Source organism: Orussus abietinus, unplaced genomic scaffold (assembly GCF_000612105.2).
Source record: "Orussus abietinus isolate OABI.00-Male unplaced genomic scaffold, Oabi_2.0 scaffold10, whole genome shotgun sequence".
Taxonomy (NCBI): Eukaryota; Metazoa; Arthropoda; class Insecta; order Hymenoptera; family Orussidae; genus Orussus; species Orussus abietinus.
Window position 1 is genome coordinate 1349096 of NW_019396009.1, and position 17706 is coordinate 1366801.

General features: G+C 47.7%; 1 protein-coding gene across 3 annotated transcripts in view; it reads left to right on the forward strand.

The window, feature by feature from the left end:
- Positions 1–14586: 14586 nt before the first annotated feature.
- LOC105699862 (protein eva-1) overlaps positions 14587–17706 on the forward strand; it is a 115045-nt gene continuing 111925 nt past the window's right edge. For all 3 annotated transcript variants that reach the window (XM_012425243.2, XM_023434388.1, XM_012425244.2), the window contains exon 1: positions 14587–15385. In XM_012425243.2, the coding sequence (XP_012280666.1) occupies positions 15325–15385 (61 nt within the window). In that variant the 5' untranslated portion in view covers positions 14587–15324. The remainder of the gene's footprint in view (positions 15386–17706) is intronic.

Consider the following 17706-nt stretch of genomic DNA (forward strand, 5'->3'; position numbering starts at 1 on the left):
GTGTACGCAGTTAAGGAGCCAATTATTACGACCCTGCGAGTACATTCTGAGGTGTAATGGGTAACCTGGAGTGCGCGCGTATTAAGACCGGCGTTAGCCGGTAGGTTTACAAGTACGAGACTAGACTGCGGGGAATCGATTTTACTTGCGTATAACGTGCCAGGAGTGTCCGGTAGCCCATGAAGTTACTTCCAGGGGAGTCCTTTGCCAAGTCGCGAAGACTCCTCCTGGGGCCGGGAAGCTTCGAAATTTCGATCAACTTTCCAGTCCGTGACCGATCTTTCCGCCATCGTCCTAAAAAGGACGATTCAGAATTCCCATTCGCGAGCGCACTACCAGACAACCGAGCCTCGGTAAAAAGTGCTGATAGATCTTCTAAGATTTTACCGCAAATACTCAATACCCAACCCCTAGTACACATATTAAAAAAAAATTGCAAACATCAATTTTTCAGGACTTATATTAATTAGCTGGGGTGGTAATGATAATTCGTATGGGTCGCAGGTTGAGAGGGCGTTCTCAGGGTGTATCTTTCGACGAAGCTCCGTCTCCAGTTCGATGTAGGTATCTTTACGCATATTGGGGCAATCGGTGTTACTCGGGTCGAGGTTGGCATCACGTAGCTCGAAGTACGACGACGTGTCGTGAAGTAGTAGGTGAGATCGATGAGGGTCGATCGTTTCGGGTGCTGGGAGTCATCTTGGGCCGATGCCGAGGGACGTGCTTGGCAGAACTTCTATATTGACTCGACTTGGCTCCGGTTTTAAGCCGGGCTTTGGAGGCATGCCCTACATAGGTCTAGGTGGTTAAGAACTTGCGCAAGACCGCGAGTGACTCCTCCAGGTGTAGGGATGAACTACCGGAAGTCCCGGTCCACGAAGAGGTTCTTGAAAAAGAAGGGGAAGAATGGAAAATTTTCCCCCTTCCTGAACCAAAGACTTCCTGTCTTTGATCGAAAGCTGATTTTATTGGACTTCGATTTCAAGGCTCCGACTATTTCTTGAAGAGTACCTTCGAGCAAATGGACATCTAAATGGTACCTAGAAGGAAGAGCATCGATTGGGTAAATGTAGGAAATATTAAAGGGACATTTTTGTAGGAGGAAGTGTTGGGGCACAGAGACAATTGAAGTACCCGAAGAGGTGCTCGGTTTGATCCAAATTCCCTTTCCCAGACTCGACACTCCGTTTTTATTCCCAATGACTGGAGGTACTCTCGTCTTCGCGACCCCGCCCGTCTACGCCCAGGCTTTCAAAATTGAAATCGGCTGCCAACTGCTTCGAATATCGGGCGTTTCGAGCGGAGTTTCGCCTACTATCGCGAGCAGATGGCCTTAGAGCGGGCGAACGTGGGAAGAGACGGCGATGAATTATTGACGAAATCCAGGGACCTCGCCGATACTTCGAAAATGGAAACGAAATCGCGAGACGAGCGCCACGCCGCGGGAACCCGGCATAAATCTCATCTTCGTTCGGAACAAATGCACGTCTTTCTTGGAGAACGTAACAGCTGTAAAGGCTTCTTTGCCGGGCGCAAACTGCGCCTGACTTTTCAATTGAAACCGCGAAATTCCCGACAGTCGATTCAATCTCCCCATTTCCCGATATAAAGACGTCCATCCGCAGAATGTTACCCGAATTAAATTTTCGACAATTAATTTCATTATCAAGGGGATTAATCCAAGGGGTTTGGTGCCGAGTACTATTGTCGGGATGAAACATTCGGCCGCTGAAAAATGTTGGAGTGGAATTTTTTTGATTCGCAGGATTTATGCCGAGGGAGGGAAAAAGTTATTGGGGGGAAGAAGCGGTATGCTCCGTGGCTTCGAGGATTCCGGGTTATAAATTCGCCCCGGTCTAGGGCGGAAAGATATACAACAGATTTGATGACAGACGGACGAAGGGGTTTTATACGAGTGGAGAAAATCCCTCGAATACGGGGAAGAAAGGAAAGTGAAAGTGCGGGAAATAGGATTAAACCTTTATTTAATGATATTACATCCGCAGGGTAATTGTCAATTTTTAGGGGTAAAGGAAGAAAAAGTGAGAAAAATGCATTCTTCGGATTTTTGTTGGCATGGTGCATCAGAGTGGGCTTAGATTATGAAATTAGGACGGCACCGGAGGAACAAATGGACGATGGGACCAGGTGATGCTCCGAGTCCGTTAATCACAGCCACGAAGAGATCGATCGGCTGTCCGAGAAATCCAATCCGTTCCTCATAGGGAAATAGTAATGAGACTTTTGGCCGAGTCTCTGGACTCTGTCAAAGTATGCCTCTTTGAGCCGTGCGATCCCGAGAGCCTTTCTGGCCAGCCCCTCGTTTCCGGTCCGTCCCTGTAATCGGAGATACTAACGAGGGCTTTTGCTTTTGAAACTCCTCGAAAGTCATCTTTCGAATTCTTTTTCCAGCCGATGTCGTGGTAGCCAAGGAATCAAGGAGCAGACAAGCTCTTCGGGGATCCCTTCGAGGTTCGATACCCCTGAGAACATGCCCTTTCCGAAACTTCGAAAAGGCCAGCGACCTGTACCCTGTAATGAATTTTCATTGAACCAGAGAAACATTTACCTGAACAGTATCAAGAAAATATTTTCATTGAAAGAATAATTATTTGACCGAAATAAAATGGAATAAATTGGACGCGTCGTTTCTTCGGAGTGCGACAACTTATTTGGGCCAAATATTTATTGTAAAAAAATATTTCTTTGGTTCAATGAATTTTTTTTCACAGGGTAGCACATGTCAGGTGGGATTTGAACCACTTGGTGCAGTTTTTATGCCCTTTTTCCTGGTTTTCAAGGGCTGCCCTTTAAAGAGCGTTGAAAAGACGGAAGCAAGGAATCGAGGCAAACTATTTCCCGAACAAGTATATCGAAGCACGCGACAAGGCACACGGATATTTCAAAATATCCGGCGAGAAGTGTGCAACCTGCCGAACTGAGTCGTCAGCAGTGGGAAAATTCTTCCTCGAGAGGGAAAATTCACTGTCCCCGTTAAAATCTTTTCCTCTTTACGTATGGAGACCCTGAACGAATCCTGTAGAGGGATCTTTCAGCTGAGTCTACGGTTTTAAAGTTAGGGGAGAGCCTCCCCTTCGACGAAAATCTCATTCCCAGAAGAGATGAGTTCGTGGACGACCTTTCATCGAAAGTACATCCGCAGAAGCCGAGCCTCAAAAAATCCAACGGAATCCCTGGAATGATTGCAACCTTCTTAGCCCCTCAAAATGCGGTAATAACGCGTGATAATATTTATTAACGTGCAATTTTAAAGAGCCATTCGGGAAGACATTATGCCGGACATTGGGGACGTGAGGGATGGACCGAAGTGCCTCGATTTATCATTTTTTTTTTCTCTCCCCGAGGGGCATTTGGGGAGAAACGAGCTGCAGGGTGGAATTTCACATGGAGGCTTCGGCCTGGGGTAAAATAATCCCCCGGAAATCGAGGTGACGGCGCAATACGTTCGAATCCGGAAGATCTAAGCCGCGCACTTGGGGTGGTCGTGCACGTAAGTGCACCCCTGCGGGGGGTAAATACGGCTTACGAGGCGATTTCGTTCCTCTTTTTGCCGAGATTCAGAAGCCGCGGAACTCGCTCGCGCCAATACGTCGCAATCTGACAAACAAATATATATCAAACGAGCCGCGGCTCCGAAGGGGTGCATCCTGTGGGTGGTGCACCCCTCTGTCAAGAAACGGCGCAGGGAAACGACCGAGGCTGGGGCTAAAGGAAACCTCTGGGATGTAAAAATGTAAATTGGAACGCCGCCGGTTCATTTGCGGAATTACTTCCGGCTTCGGCGGGTCTTTTTCTGGTCCGCTTCGCGACACGTCCGGGTGGGAGAAGAATCTTCGCAGGGCGGAGGCTGGGGCCTCGAGATGCGTGAATCACGGCTTTGTTCCATGAATGGATATATTGACGGTGCGGAAACGAGGAAGAAAGAGACCAAAGCCACGAGGGAGTTTAAGGGTGTCTTGGAGAAATCTGATTTTTCTCAAGGAGTTCATGCGTTACTTGGTATTATTAATTTATGTCGTTTCTTTGTTTTAGATCCGTGGGTGGGGTAATTAATAAGTCTTGAAATTGAATCTCTTCGTAATGGATTTTTCGGATATTTGTCCCAGGTTCGCCACCCCTTGGTCCTCGACAAACAGGCTCTAGTTAGGGGCTCTAATGGATCCAGCAAGTACGGTCCATGCATATTTCAGTCCACTACCAAAATCGGCGGAGAAACGTCCTCGGGCGACTAATATTTCATCCTTAACTTCTCACTTTGGGCGGAACGTAAAATACGAGGGACGTTACCGTTACCGCGGACGGCCGCCGGTAAGACGCATTACACGCGGAACGTCGGCGAGATCTTGACTGCAGAACCGAGAGAAAATATTTCCGGAAGATCTGAGGAAGACCGTGAAACCCCCGATTTATAATGTATGTCGCAACGAATTGCGCTCTCATTGCGATTCGATTCCGCCATGAACTTCGATTCCTATTTTGGTCCCCTCGAAAATCCCGGACTTTTTTTAGAACATCGGGAACGCTTATCCTGCACCAAGAAGAAATCTCTTTCCTATCAAGCAAATTATTTCTTTGAATAGAAGTAAAGAAATCAAAGAAATAACCATCGCTACAAAAATGTCGAATGTTTAGCCTTTGGAGAAAAAACATTTTCTCGGACATTTTTCTCAGTTTAATCAAATGAAATATGATTTTATACCTAAAATCATTGAAGGGCGCAACGGAAAATCTATCATGGGTCGATTCTCCTTTCTATCGCTCTCTCTCGAGGATCCCTTGGAATATCTCGTCCGAGGCGAATGATGAAGAGATTTGCAAGTTAATTCGCGCCCGCCATATCCGGGGATCCTTTTTTACTGCGGGACTTCCTTGATCCCGAGTCCTCCCGGAGTCTCGGCCGTTCTGCATCGCTCCCTTTTATACGCTTTAAAAAGTTTTCAATCCGTTCCCCAGCAGTCCTATCCTTTCCGAATAACCACGTAAATACGTCCTCGAAGAGGAGCTCGAAGGACTCCTCGAGGAAGTAATTGCTCATTTATGCCGTCGCGCCGTTTTCGCTCTTTTAATTTCTTTCCCTTACCCTCTTTCCGACTTCCGATTTTTCACGACGCCGTTCCATCCCTTCCCGTTTCCTTCATTTGTGAATAAATGATCGAGGCGTTTTTGCGATCTTGAGGAAGGCCGCCATTATTTTGAGAACCTTTCGAGGGGGCTTACATAATCGTGTCGGTAGGTTGTACTCGTGTCCTTCCTCCCTTCCTCGGTTTTGGTTAGCGCGGTTCTGCGCACGTTTTACATCCATTTCCTGGGCGCATTAAACCACGGAAAATTATGGTCGACCGCCGCGTAATTCGTGGACTCCTATTTGCGTTACTCGCGCGCGATAAAGTCTCCCGCGAAAGTGGTCCATCGTCCTTCCCGCTCTCGCCTCGATCTTCTTCTCGATCGCCGCTCTCATATCCCGCTCGTGGATAGGACCTCGACTTTTCGAAAATTTGCGGGAACCAAATCCATCACTTCCGCAGGATGCACTGAATTATAAATTATGCGCGAAGTGAGAATTCCAAAAACGGAGAGAATCTTGAAACAAAGGAGAAAACAAAAATGTTAAAGAATCGACTTCCGAGTGACAGGACGAAAATTTCAATGAACAGTTTTCATCTCGCTATAAAATATACATAATTCCAGAAATATATTATATACTCACAGAATCCATAAAAATGTCGAAAAACGCCTTCTGTGCCTTATTTCCCAGATTTACCCTGGATTGTGCAGCAATGATTAGCTTTGCAATATGAACATGGAGGCTATATGGAACACCCATAAAATTTCAATTTTTTTCCTTAATTTTTTTGTAGGTAATTTTTTTAATTTCGTATAAGAATTCTAATTTCATGGGAGTCAGGTACTTCCTTGTAGTTTCCGTGTTCATGCTGTAAGGACCGAAACGATTCGGTGCATAGTTTGGAGAAAAGTTTCATGAACGATTGACGCTCCGGGGACCACTTTCGCGTTCCCTTAAGAAGGTCTTCATGTGTAGGTGACTTGGGTACTCCAACCTTCCCAATGCGTTAGATTCGACGAGCCGACCCTGGGAGCTTCCGGGTTCCCGGTTATTTGCAATTTCTCGCCCACGCGTGGCACTTAGCCGTGACTCACGGAGAGGATCGCACGCTGAAATCTCCGAGATTCCTCTCGAGGAGGAGGCTAAATCGCGATTCCTATGGCGTAAAGTTCGCGCAAAGTCGGCCGCCTCCTGCGAGGGGAGCGTTTTTCGAGCGAGTCGGCTTTCGTGGAAACGACTTTCATGGGCGTTGAAGGGTCCCCGGTTTATAAGGACGCGAGGCTGAAGTGGTCACTTCAAGGCGTTCTCGTAAATTTCGCTTTTTCAGCCGGCCCCCCTTGCATCGGGCAGGAGCTCTGACCTCCGTGCAAAAACCGAGTTATTCCCATCGCCGTCCGCGTGTCCATCTCGGATTCGCTCGAGCGAGTGGAGAACATCCCTGCGAAAGTGGCCACCCCGAAGAGGGATACCCGGGATGCTGCAACGGGACCACTTCTGCATACCCTGAGGCTAGGAATAATGTCCCTTGAAATACGAAAACTGGAGGAAAGTGGACGCCACCCGTGGGAACCCATGGGTATCCTGGTAATCGAGATGCGGAGAGAAATGCGCTACTCTTCCTCGAGTTTGGAATTTTTTTAAATGGTCCTCGCGTCCAGTTTTTATTTCTCGAGGGCGCGAAATGTCGTCTCTTCAAGTGCATTATTTTAAAAGCGGGTTTGAGTGGTATTACCCTACTTGACCTTAAGTCGAGGCTCATGTACTCGTAGATGGAACCTCTCTGCGTTTTTGCACTTCCACACTTCTGCACTCTTGTTGGCACCCTCGGATCTGTTGTTCCTTATTCTCCAGTCCGCGGCGCGTAATCAGTATTCTACGAAACTTCGATACATTATGTATGTCTATGAATGAGCTTACAGTCCGTAAAGTTCCCCGCGAGAGTTTACAGGGACGAAATCGCTTTAAGTAGCTGGGCGGGCCGGGGCAATGAATTTGAGTGGCTGTGACTGATTTAACTTGCGAATTGCAGATGGATGTTGCCGTTCCCTTGTCTGATCTTCGTTGACGTCTTCGAGACTTTGTGCTCTACGACCTTACGAGAAGATATCGGTACCGGATAAAATAAATCAAATGTTTCACAATTTTACCTACCTTTTTAAAGAAATACTCGTCCACAACTATGGGATATTAATTATTGATACGCAATCTAGATTACAGTTTTAGGCACTTGGGAACATTACTCGGTACTTAGACTCCTCCAAATGGACGTAGACGCACGTTCGTTACGCGCAGACGAGCAAGTACTTTCCACGAGGGGAAAACTTGCCGACATTAAGGGAAACTTAAGTCGGGAAGGTGTCTCCTCGAGTTTCGGGGTACCTTTTGTCCCCGATTACGCGAGAAAGAGCCTCACTTGGTATGCGATGCACGTAGGTACGTGCGAGTACGTGGCCGCCGGTCTGCGTACTGCAACTTGCAGTACAACTTGTGCCCTGGCAAACAACTAGCTGCGATTACGGGCTCGATTTCCGGATTTCCGGGGTAATCTCAAATTACGGGGAAAAACTCCCTAGGAAAGTAGCTTATCAAGGGTTTTTTCTCCTCCCCATTCTCTTGCCAGATTTTTCTCAGCTTCTAATCACGCGATTGAAAAGCAAATTTAACTGGTGTGGATCACTTCGTCCGACTTGCCATTCGTGGTTGAATATTTTTTTCCTCTACTTTTCTTACGATCAGAAAATGTCGATAGACAAGAGTCAGGATATTGAAAAATGTTAGACGGTGAAGAGAGCACATGTCGGAGAAGATTCCGAGAGTGGAGGTATCGGGAAATCGAGATCCTATATATGGGAGGAATCTGGAGGGTGATAGGATTTAATAATCTGCATTTTGATTTCTTCTTCAGATTTTAGACATTTTAAGGCTCACTGAATCGGATTAAACACTGGTTGCGAGATTGTGGAAAATTGATTTGGAAAAGGAGGAGCAGGAAGAAGCCAAAGTCGCGACCCGAGGGTTCCTTCAAAGAACCACATGTCGAGGGTTGAAATTCGATTATTACAGCATCAGGGAAGTTTCGGCGTAGTTTTTATACCCGAGCGCTCCTAGTTTTGGGGAACTTCGAGGGAATTCCAACGTGACTTCGCAAAAGAATTTCACTCTTCCGAAAGTTGGATAAACTGTCCGGTGAATATTGGCTGCCGGGATCGGAATTCGGGAATTGACATTCCATGGTGGAAGACGACCCCGGAGGGCAAAGTTGAGAATTTTCGTTAAAAATTAGAACGCCTTCTGTGATACATCAAATTAACAAGCGCTCGTTATATACAGTTTAATCTTTTTCATAATTTAAAGGCGTCCTCTGGGGGAGCGTCGAAGAACCCTTTACCGAGGAGGGGAAACAAGGGGCGCCATAAAACACCACTATCACGACGGAAGTTTCGCGATGTCTTTGCTATCCGAGGAGTAAAGTGCAGAGTAAAGCGTGGGAAAGATTCGCGGTTCAGAATTCCGCAAAGTTTCCGCACCTGATGCGTGGGCCGAGACCTTATTCCGCAATGCCTCGTAGGAATTCCTCCAGGTCTCCTGACGTTTTTCGCTCCTCATTAGCAGAGAATATTAAAATTCATTTTTATGAAAATTCTCTATCCGTTCTGGTTATTCCAAAAATGGTCAATTTCATTTTTACACGTTTTAGCGTGAATTTCCACCGGCGATCTTCCACGTGGATGATCATTTTAGGGAGTTTCACCTCCTTAGGGAATTTTTCCTCGAGATTGAGAAAGGGATTTACTTCCTTCCATGACCGGGAAGCTTAGGGCTGCCGGTCACTTTTTTTTTCTTCTTCTTTACGTATGGCTAAATATTTATCACAGCTTTATAAAGGTCCGCGCCGACGTCGTTTTTCGCGGCATTTTGCGATAACGCGCCGCTAGACGAATGGATCGCATCCTTCATCGGGTACTCTCCCAGGGGGTAGTTCGTCCTGGAGGAGAGTTATGAATCTCGTTTATAATTCATAATTGATACCTTGCCTACCGGATCGCTGCGCTGAAAGAGCAAGGCCGATGCCCGAATTAACGTCGAAAATTAATTCCGCAATTGTCCCAGGAATTAACAACTGTCATTCTAAGACTGCCTACATATTCCCACAATCGTGGACTGAAAATCGCCATGATAAAAAATGAACCCGTAAGAAAAAATAATAAAAACCTGAAAATTTTATTGAAAAGGAAAGAAATTACTCTTAAAATGCCGTGGAATACAAATTTACGGGAAATACTGTGAATTTAGGTGAGGACTGAAATCCTCGGGTTTGATCAATTATGATCGATCGGGACAAATTGTTCCCAGCTTGCCAGGGGGTCGCTTTGATGCCTCCTCCTCCTCTTCTGGGTCTGAGAAAAATTAGCGCGACGACATCGGATCCTCATTACGAAACAGTCAAACGGTAGTTTGCGCCGGCTTTCTCGAGGGGAAGAACGGCAAGGTGGAGGGTAATGAGGATCGTCATAACCGAGGTAATCGATCCGTCGAAATGCCTCGTTAAGTGTTCGCAAGGGAGCCAGGAGAACTCCTTTGTGGGACGGTTTGCCGTAATTTCTGGCACTAATGGCTTCGATGTTGCCCGCAGGTGTAGCCGGGGTGTTTTCCGTTCATTGCTCGTAATGTCTTCGTGTTGTGGGAGGAAGTGCTCCGGAGCACCGTCGTAGATTAGTTATCGAGAACAGGGCACTCCCTTGCCGGGATGTAATTACCATCGGTTCGATTTTACTCCCTGGAAGGTGGCTCGCAGTCAAAATTAACCCTCGGCGGCATGTTGCGCCCCCCGAGACCTGAAGTTGTCATCCGGGAAAAAAAATCCACGGATCACTGACATCTTCGTAGGTTAAATTAATTTTAAGGGCTGATACATTGGGGGGGAGGCAATCAGGGAATGGAGGTACTTGGATTCCTAGGTTATTACGGAATAGGGAGGATTTGGCCCTAAAATGGAGGACTAAACGGAGTAGTTGGTACTCTCGCCTCCGACTTTTCAGTTCCCAAACTGGACTCGGTCCAGCTTGAATGGAGCGTGCCAGGACAAAGCCGCGGGTCAAAGGTAACTCTTAGCGAAAGAAAAGTGGCGCTGATTTATCGCCAGGTCCGCTGCAACAATCCGAGGCAAACTCCAGGAACGCGGGGTGAAAAGTTCCGGAAACCGGAAGATTTACATCCCCGAGCCATCATCCGCGCCCAGAGATTCAAACTGGCCCTCGGACGTTCGAGATTCCTGGACCGGCAAGGATGCTGCAAAGGGCTTTTCCGAGTCTCCGGGAAACTCGCATCACAGTGGTCACTTCGAGGGCGCCTTTGAAGGATTCTTAAGAGTCTTATTCCGTCCAGACCGACTCTGGATAAGTGTAATAAAACAAAAGGGCCAACCGAGGTGAGTGAAACAATGCAGCGTGTGCTCCTCCTGGTCGAGGATGCCTTTTATGGGGATACGGCTAAACTTGTTGAGGAACTTTAATACGCGAGCTTGAAAAGAGCCTCATTTTTGCCCCCAACGAGGGCGGAAACTTCGCAATGACATTTCTCATAATTTTATTACGGCAGAAAGGAGGAAGACATTTGTAGGAATTCCTCTTTGCGTGCGCAAGTGCAAACGTGGCAAGTGTTAGGTTCTCCCTGGGAATTAAATTTCCGTCATTTCTGATTAAAGCTTGTCCACCGTACTCGTCGGCTGTTAATTATTAACTCCCTTTCAACGACCTTGTGATTTAAAACGTGAAAAAAACGGGCCTTTTCAAAACGAAACGTAAAACCATTTCAGCTCTCAAAAATGTTCTCCGAACGGAGAGTCCTTGAATTCCTCGCCTCCTTGAAAGGGGATCTTGAAGGCGGTCAAAATTTCCCCAGCAGTCGGGAAAGTTTGTTCGTCCCGACTTTAAGAGCGGATCTTCTGAAACGAAAGCGCCGGTGATTAACGGGCTTTTAACGGGGCTTACACCCCGCGAAGGTCTGATCGCTGGTGACCCCTTGGAGTGACAATTCCGGTAAACGAGGGGATAACGTGTTTCGCGATACTTGGTAGCCAGTCGATAAAACGATTACGATTATTACGGGACAATTTGTCCGGGCGAAAGCCCCGATCCGAGTGTTCCCTGAAGATGGGGTCGACAATCTCGGGGATCCCTCCTGGGCTTAAGAACTCCTTTCCGGGAACATTCGACTGCCTTCGGAGCTCCATTTACGGCTTGCGAATCGTGCACGTCGTATAAATAAAATTCAATCCATGTATCGATAACTGGGCGACTCTTCGAGTATTCTTAAGTTCTTGCTCTCCTCGTTGAGATTTCGGAGCGCATGGCCTTCCCCTTTGCAGCACTACGGCAGGAGCTAAAAAGTGATCGAAAAGGAGTGTTTAACGTTTTATCGCTGCTTGTTCGATCCTTGAGAAGCTAGGATAGAAATTTCCACCTCTTAAGAGCACCGTAAAATCCCCGGAAGAAATGGATTAGTTTATTTTGGAATTTATTCCACATTTATTTTCTTACTTTGGAAGCGCCGCAACGGCGAGGAATACCGGCCGGAAAAACTTGACACTCGGCATCGAGTTTCGATTTAATTGAGTTTTCCCCGCTTCACGAAGTTTTTACTCGACTTGATACGTCTGCTTATTGCGCTACTTGTCGGGAGAAAAGTAGCAGTACCCGGGAGGTTACTGCAAAGCGTTTCCCATTTCAGTGTTCATTTCAGGAAAGAGAGTAAGCTCGGGGCCCGGAAACATATTTTGAGTAATGCTTTTTTCAGTCGTTGCGAAAGCGTTTTACCTACGAGCTCCTTGTATATGCGCACACTCTCCGAGGTACGTTATTACGTTTCCGTCCTGGATGAGCGGTAAAAGGGTTAATTCAGGCTACGAAAGGGACGCTTGACAATTATGCTCTCTCTGGAAGCCGAAACCGTGACCTAATCAAGAATCCTTTCCCATGAGATTATTAAATATCGCGCGAAATTTAAGAAATTCCGAAACGTCAGAGCCGATTGGGTATCGATACGCGCGGGCCGATAGTCGAAAATCGATCCCTCCAATCGCGCTAAACGACACGCCATATGGAGGAAGCCGATTCGACGAACGAGCATGTCGAATTTAACCGGAACATTGGATCCGCGGGTTCTTTTTCTCTTTATTTCGATTAGTATCGACGCATGGTCCAGCTTTCTGGGTTTATCGAATTACTTCGATATCGGCTCTCCCCTCTGTTCGACGTTTCCCGCCCATTGATTCCGGGTTTCGGGACAATTGAGGGAATCGAGGTGCGTATGTCGCGCGGTCGTATGCTTCGCCATGAAAAAGCTCGCCCCAAGAAATGCCCCGGCATCTTGGATTGCACCAAGTGTCCCGACCGCGTAATTCAAAAGGATATAATAAAAATACCACTAACTCTTTCATAAAAATCCCTGGGAATGTGTCTTGAAATTCCCGACCCTCGTTAAAATCCACACATTGGCTCGGTCCACTGTACACGTGGGTAAGGAAAGAAAAGGAATGGAAAGAAAATCTGAAGCGCTCATTGGGAGAGATTCAGGGTAGAATTTGGTGCATCCCCTTTCGGGCCATTGAACCTCGAGAATGAAGCGCTGGCAGGCATTCGTGAATGTCTCGCGGACGGAAGAAATATCTATCTCTTCTTTCCACTTTGGCATAGTTTTCGCGAGGTCCCTCCTCCTTGAAGAATCCTAACGAGAGTACTCCTGGGCCTCGGGAAAACGGTTTAATCCTCCCCTTATGCCGCGGGGCGGACTGCGTAATTATAAACTGATTCGATTCGACCTTCCGACCCGGGGGAATTATTTCGCACAGGGATCGGGCAGGTTTCTCGCCAGGGAAGACCTTCCCTTGTATGCCCGACAATTTCCGCGCCTCGGCGCAGATATAATGCCTCGACTGTGCGTCGCTCGGCCGATTCATGAATAAGTGATGCCCTGGAGAAACGCGCCGGCTTCCTGCCGATGAGTCAACTCGCCGGCAGGAAAAATCCACCAAAAGCCGTCGACAACATAATCGCGAGTCACTTATTTATTATTACCTTGTTTTTCATTTTTTTTGCCGCTTCCTGTAACGAGCCACGAATTTTTTCACAGCCAGACAGCTCGTGTCGTTACTTAACCGCCGACGTCCCAGCTCCTTGGCTCGCCATGTAAAGTAAACGTGTCGGTCGTTTGGTCCAGGGACGGGTGTGAGTACCCATTAAACGCTCCCCTCTAAAGTACTACCATAAATATTTTTACAAATTTTCCAACATTTTTCTGTAACTCTATTCCTATTCACAAGTGGTAGGAGAGAGAAGCGAGGTCGAAGGAACTTAATAATTGATTCGTCGGGGGACTTCAGAAATTTTTTATCAGTCGACTGGGTAGATATGTTAATTTCTCTCTAGATACTGTATTACCTGAGAAAAAAAAATATGTCATTGATATTATCCAAAGAAATATTTCTTTGGTTAGATGCATTTTTTTTTCTCAGTGTAGTATTTTATACTATCAAATGTATATATATTTTTTTTATTAGCCGGCAATAAATTGTATTTTGGAGGAACATTTCGGTGATGGCGGAGTCGATTGCGGCTCGTATGTGATAAGGGGCAACAGGCAAAGATGAAATGCGTTCGGACCCCTGCAATCGAGGGTGAAGTGGTCGTTCCTCGCATTCTGATGGGGATGGACGCGCGTTAACCCCAAGGCGCGAAGTCCTGACCTAGGTTAAGGTTCTCTTGCCTATTGTAGGCTGCGCGTCCACCGAAGGTCGCGCACGCGCCGATCGGACCAACTTTCCCGGAGTTAGAACAATCAAATCGAGTGAAATAAATAAATATATAAAACTATCAAATAAATAATAAAACACCGAGACATAAACACGCGCACTCCAATAAATACCCCAGACATTGCAAAAACAGTCTAAAAAATATTTACACGTACTTAATAAATAAAAGTAAAAAATAATTAGCAACGAAACATTTAATCGTCGAGATTCACCGCACGTGAACGATACAAAAATTCCCTGTACACAATTAACATCGGAGATTAAACATTTTTCGGGCGAAACAAATATCAAAGTAATTTATAAGAATTCTAATGTTTTAATTTACGGTCTTAAACTCATGAGCGAATTAGAAGTGACTATTTTCCGAGTCACTTGTCGATGTCTCTTAATTTGAATTCTTGATTGGCAAGGTCAATCCGGATGTATCGGGGATTCTCTGGAGAAGACGCTCGTCGGGAGGTCGGAGCAGGTCAGGACAGGTCAGGATCAGGGTCCGTCCAGGAGCTCCGGCGTTCCTCGACGGCGCGGTCTCGGGCCAGGTCGCTCGCGATTGGTCGAGCGCGCGGGGTGGGTGCGGACGCGAGCGCCGCGTGACGTCACGCGCCGCCGGCAGTTCTCGGATTCGTCTTCAGTAGCGCGCCAACCGTCCGGTCGTACGTACGTGGCCGAGTCGCGGGGAGGGCACGTGTCGCGTCGGGAGTTCACGGTCGCGCGATCGCGCGTGCGCGCATCGCTCGGTTCGGGAGAGATCGGAAGTGCCGAGACCACCCGAAAGAAAAGTGCCCGAAGATCGGAAGTGCGACCCCGAAGCATAGCATGCCGGGTCGAGCGCGGTGATAGGTCGCGGCCGACCTCCCTCGAGGTCGCCATTTCTGCGAAGTGCGCGACCCGAAACGTCTCGGTGACCCGTCTGTTAAAAAATGGCGCCTCCTTAACCAGGGATTTTCTCCTTGTTCTCCTCTTCGTCCCGTTATCCCAGAAATTTCCTTCTTCCAGGAGGTCGAAATGACGTGACGCGACCCGCGCCATCTAAAGGGTGTTCCTGAAACCCAGGGACTCGGTGCCGTGGCTTGGACCCTGTCATGATCATTCTTTCCGAAAGTGCGAGGAAAACGATCCGAGGTAACCCCGGAAATTGAACTTTCCCGGTTTTTCCTTCGGTTTTCTAACTTTTCGGGAGGCCGAGGCGCGCGGCGGGCTCCGGTTCGAGGAGCGCGCATGCGCAGGGCGGCGCCGCCTGGATCGGCGGCCGCGATCGGCGATCGGTCCGGAGTCGGCAGTGTCCCTCCGACGAGGCGGCCGGCATGTTGCCGGAAGTGAGCAGGGAGGAGCGGCGCTCCGCCGGCGGCGTCTAGTCGCCCGGGGACGGCGCGAAGGCATCGCGACTCTTCCGCCGGAAGGTCCCTCGCGGGCCGCGAAGTCCTCCGTCATGCTGCTGGTCGTCGCGGCGCTTCTGCTGGCGCTCCAGGCTACGCGGGCCGACAATCTGGGTGAGATTTTATCCACCTCTTCTAACCCCTTCGTCTAGAAGCTTTTCCGCACGGAGTCCTCGAGAACTCGGGAAATCTAAAACGACGTAAAATTCAACCCTAATTGGGGCGATAAGCCTTAAAAATGTAAGGGTAAATTATTTTAATATATAATAATTAACCGTAAAAAGAGATTAATATCAAGGATTAATGATTAGCGGCGATTTTTATGTCAACTCCAAGTCAGGATTAATTACAGCCGGTAATTCACCTTTCACGGGATAAATTGAAATTAAATAATATACTAACGAGAACGTTCGGGCAAGTTGCGTTAAAATTCCCTTCTTGTAAGGGACTAGGTTCTGGGTCCAGGAGCCATTTTTTTTTTTTTCCTTAGTTTTTCGACTCACGAAGTAACATCGCCCACTTCTGGGGAGCTTCTTCCTGCCAATCAAAATGCGCAGTGTCCTCAAGGAGATCCAGACTTGGCCTGGATTCCCGCGGAAGGGGCAGGGTTTGCTTTTGTGAGGCACTTCGATTGGAGGCCAGCAGGAAGCATCCCTGGTCGCTTCTGAAAGCTCCTTTCTGCCAATTATGGAGCTGGAGATGCGAGGTTTCTAACAATGGTACGTCCAGGCTGGTCCTCCTGACTTAAATTCGGGTTAACTCAGAGCAACTCCGGTGTACTAATTAGAGAGTTTTGCTGCACCGCTCGGTGTAACTTGAAATTCTAATCCGATCACTCGCTGTCTCTTTGGAGCCAGTCGCATCGGAGGCCGAGGAGGCAATTTGTGGAAAAATGTCAACGTCTGTGGAAAAACTGGAGATGTCCATTTTTCATCACCGAGGAACCGCTTTCATTCAATCGGAGGACCAGGCTCCTTTATGAAGACCCTGGATTAGCCTGTGCTCTCATTGAGGCCTCCTTTTTGGGGATCCATATTTGTTGCTGGGAAGAACAAAGCATCGTTGATTACAATGGGAGGCTCTTTTCCGCCCGTCAAAGCCCGCGAAAGCGCCGCTGGCTGTATAGGGATTCGGCTTAACGAAGGACCGGAGTATCACGGAAACGGCACGCATTGATTATTGAAAGATTAATGAAGGGATTTAGGCTGCGCAGGTATATATCGGGATCGACGTAGAATAATTTATTCCCCGCGTTTCAGCGAGAACCGGAGTTAAAAATTAGACCGAAGTACGGGAAGATATTCACGCGGCCGGATTCAGCTCTTAACACGGTTTATTGCTATTATTTTACATAACGAAACGATACATAAATATGTTCCTGCGATGCCTGCCCGTCGTTTCAGACAATTGAATTTTTACGGAGCATCGAACAACGCGTCGGTGTTTTCGGTTAATACTGCGACACGAGGTGTTACATGCTACGCCGTGTTCACCGAGGACCGTGTACCGCGTACTTAATTCCACATAATTAAATCATGCATTATGCTATACCCCTGTAAATTGGCGTACCTCAACAGAGCTAGGCGAAAACACGGCAACGACCGATCGACGCGGTGAAACTCTCGTTGCACCTGGCTCTCGCTCATTTCCGCGGACCGGAGTCGCTGAAATAATTTCCCTCCTCGTTATTTATATATTATTTATAAAGTATATGTTATGAAATCGGCAATAAATTGACCTGGATTGTTTTTCACTTTTGCCTCTGCTTGCAGGGTTGCGAGGGGGAGGGTTTTAAGGGCCTAGGGGTTGCAGTCGGGGAATTTTCTTCCCTTTCCGCGGGAGGATTTTCTTTAATCTTTTTTAACCTGCCCGGCCCGGAAAAACGCACTCGCGTGCCCTGACGCAAACTCTCGGTACACGGGCCAATTACGTAGGCGAAAAGGAGTCGCGCCTTTCGGGCGTATTAATTCCTGCGATACGCGTCGGCGTTACCCTCGGAGTAACGAGGGGCCACTTTAACCGCGACGGCAATTAAGCCCCGTGGAAAATTCTACGGTGGATTACGCGGCGCGTACTTGGTCCCGGAATGCGCGTGGAATTATTTCAATTACTACGCGGGTAAGTTCAAGACCTCTCCCATCTCCATTTGGATGTTAGCCCCTCGAGTGATCGCGATCGGCGATGCGTTACGATCGTTTACCTTGCAGTGCGTCTTCCCCGGATGGAAAATCGTCGGTTCCATGACTTGCGGGAGGAAAAGAATTTTAATATTTAGCTTGATATTTATTTTTATATTCAACGATACGAATGAAGAGGACCCTCCATGGCGCGCCCTGGCAGCGCTTGCGCCGCTCCGATTTCCGGAAATGTAAATCGACGATTCGCGACTAGGCTGAAATGTCATGATTCGCGAGGGAACTTCGGATACCGTTCGT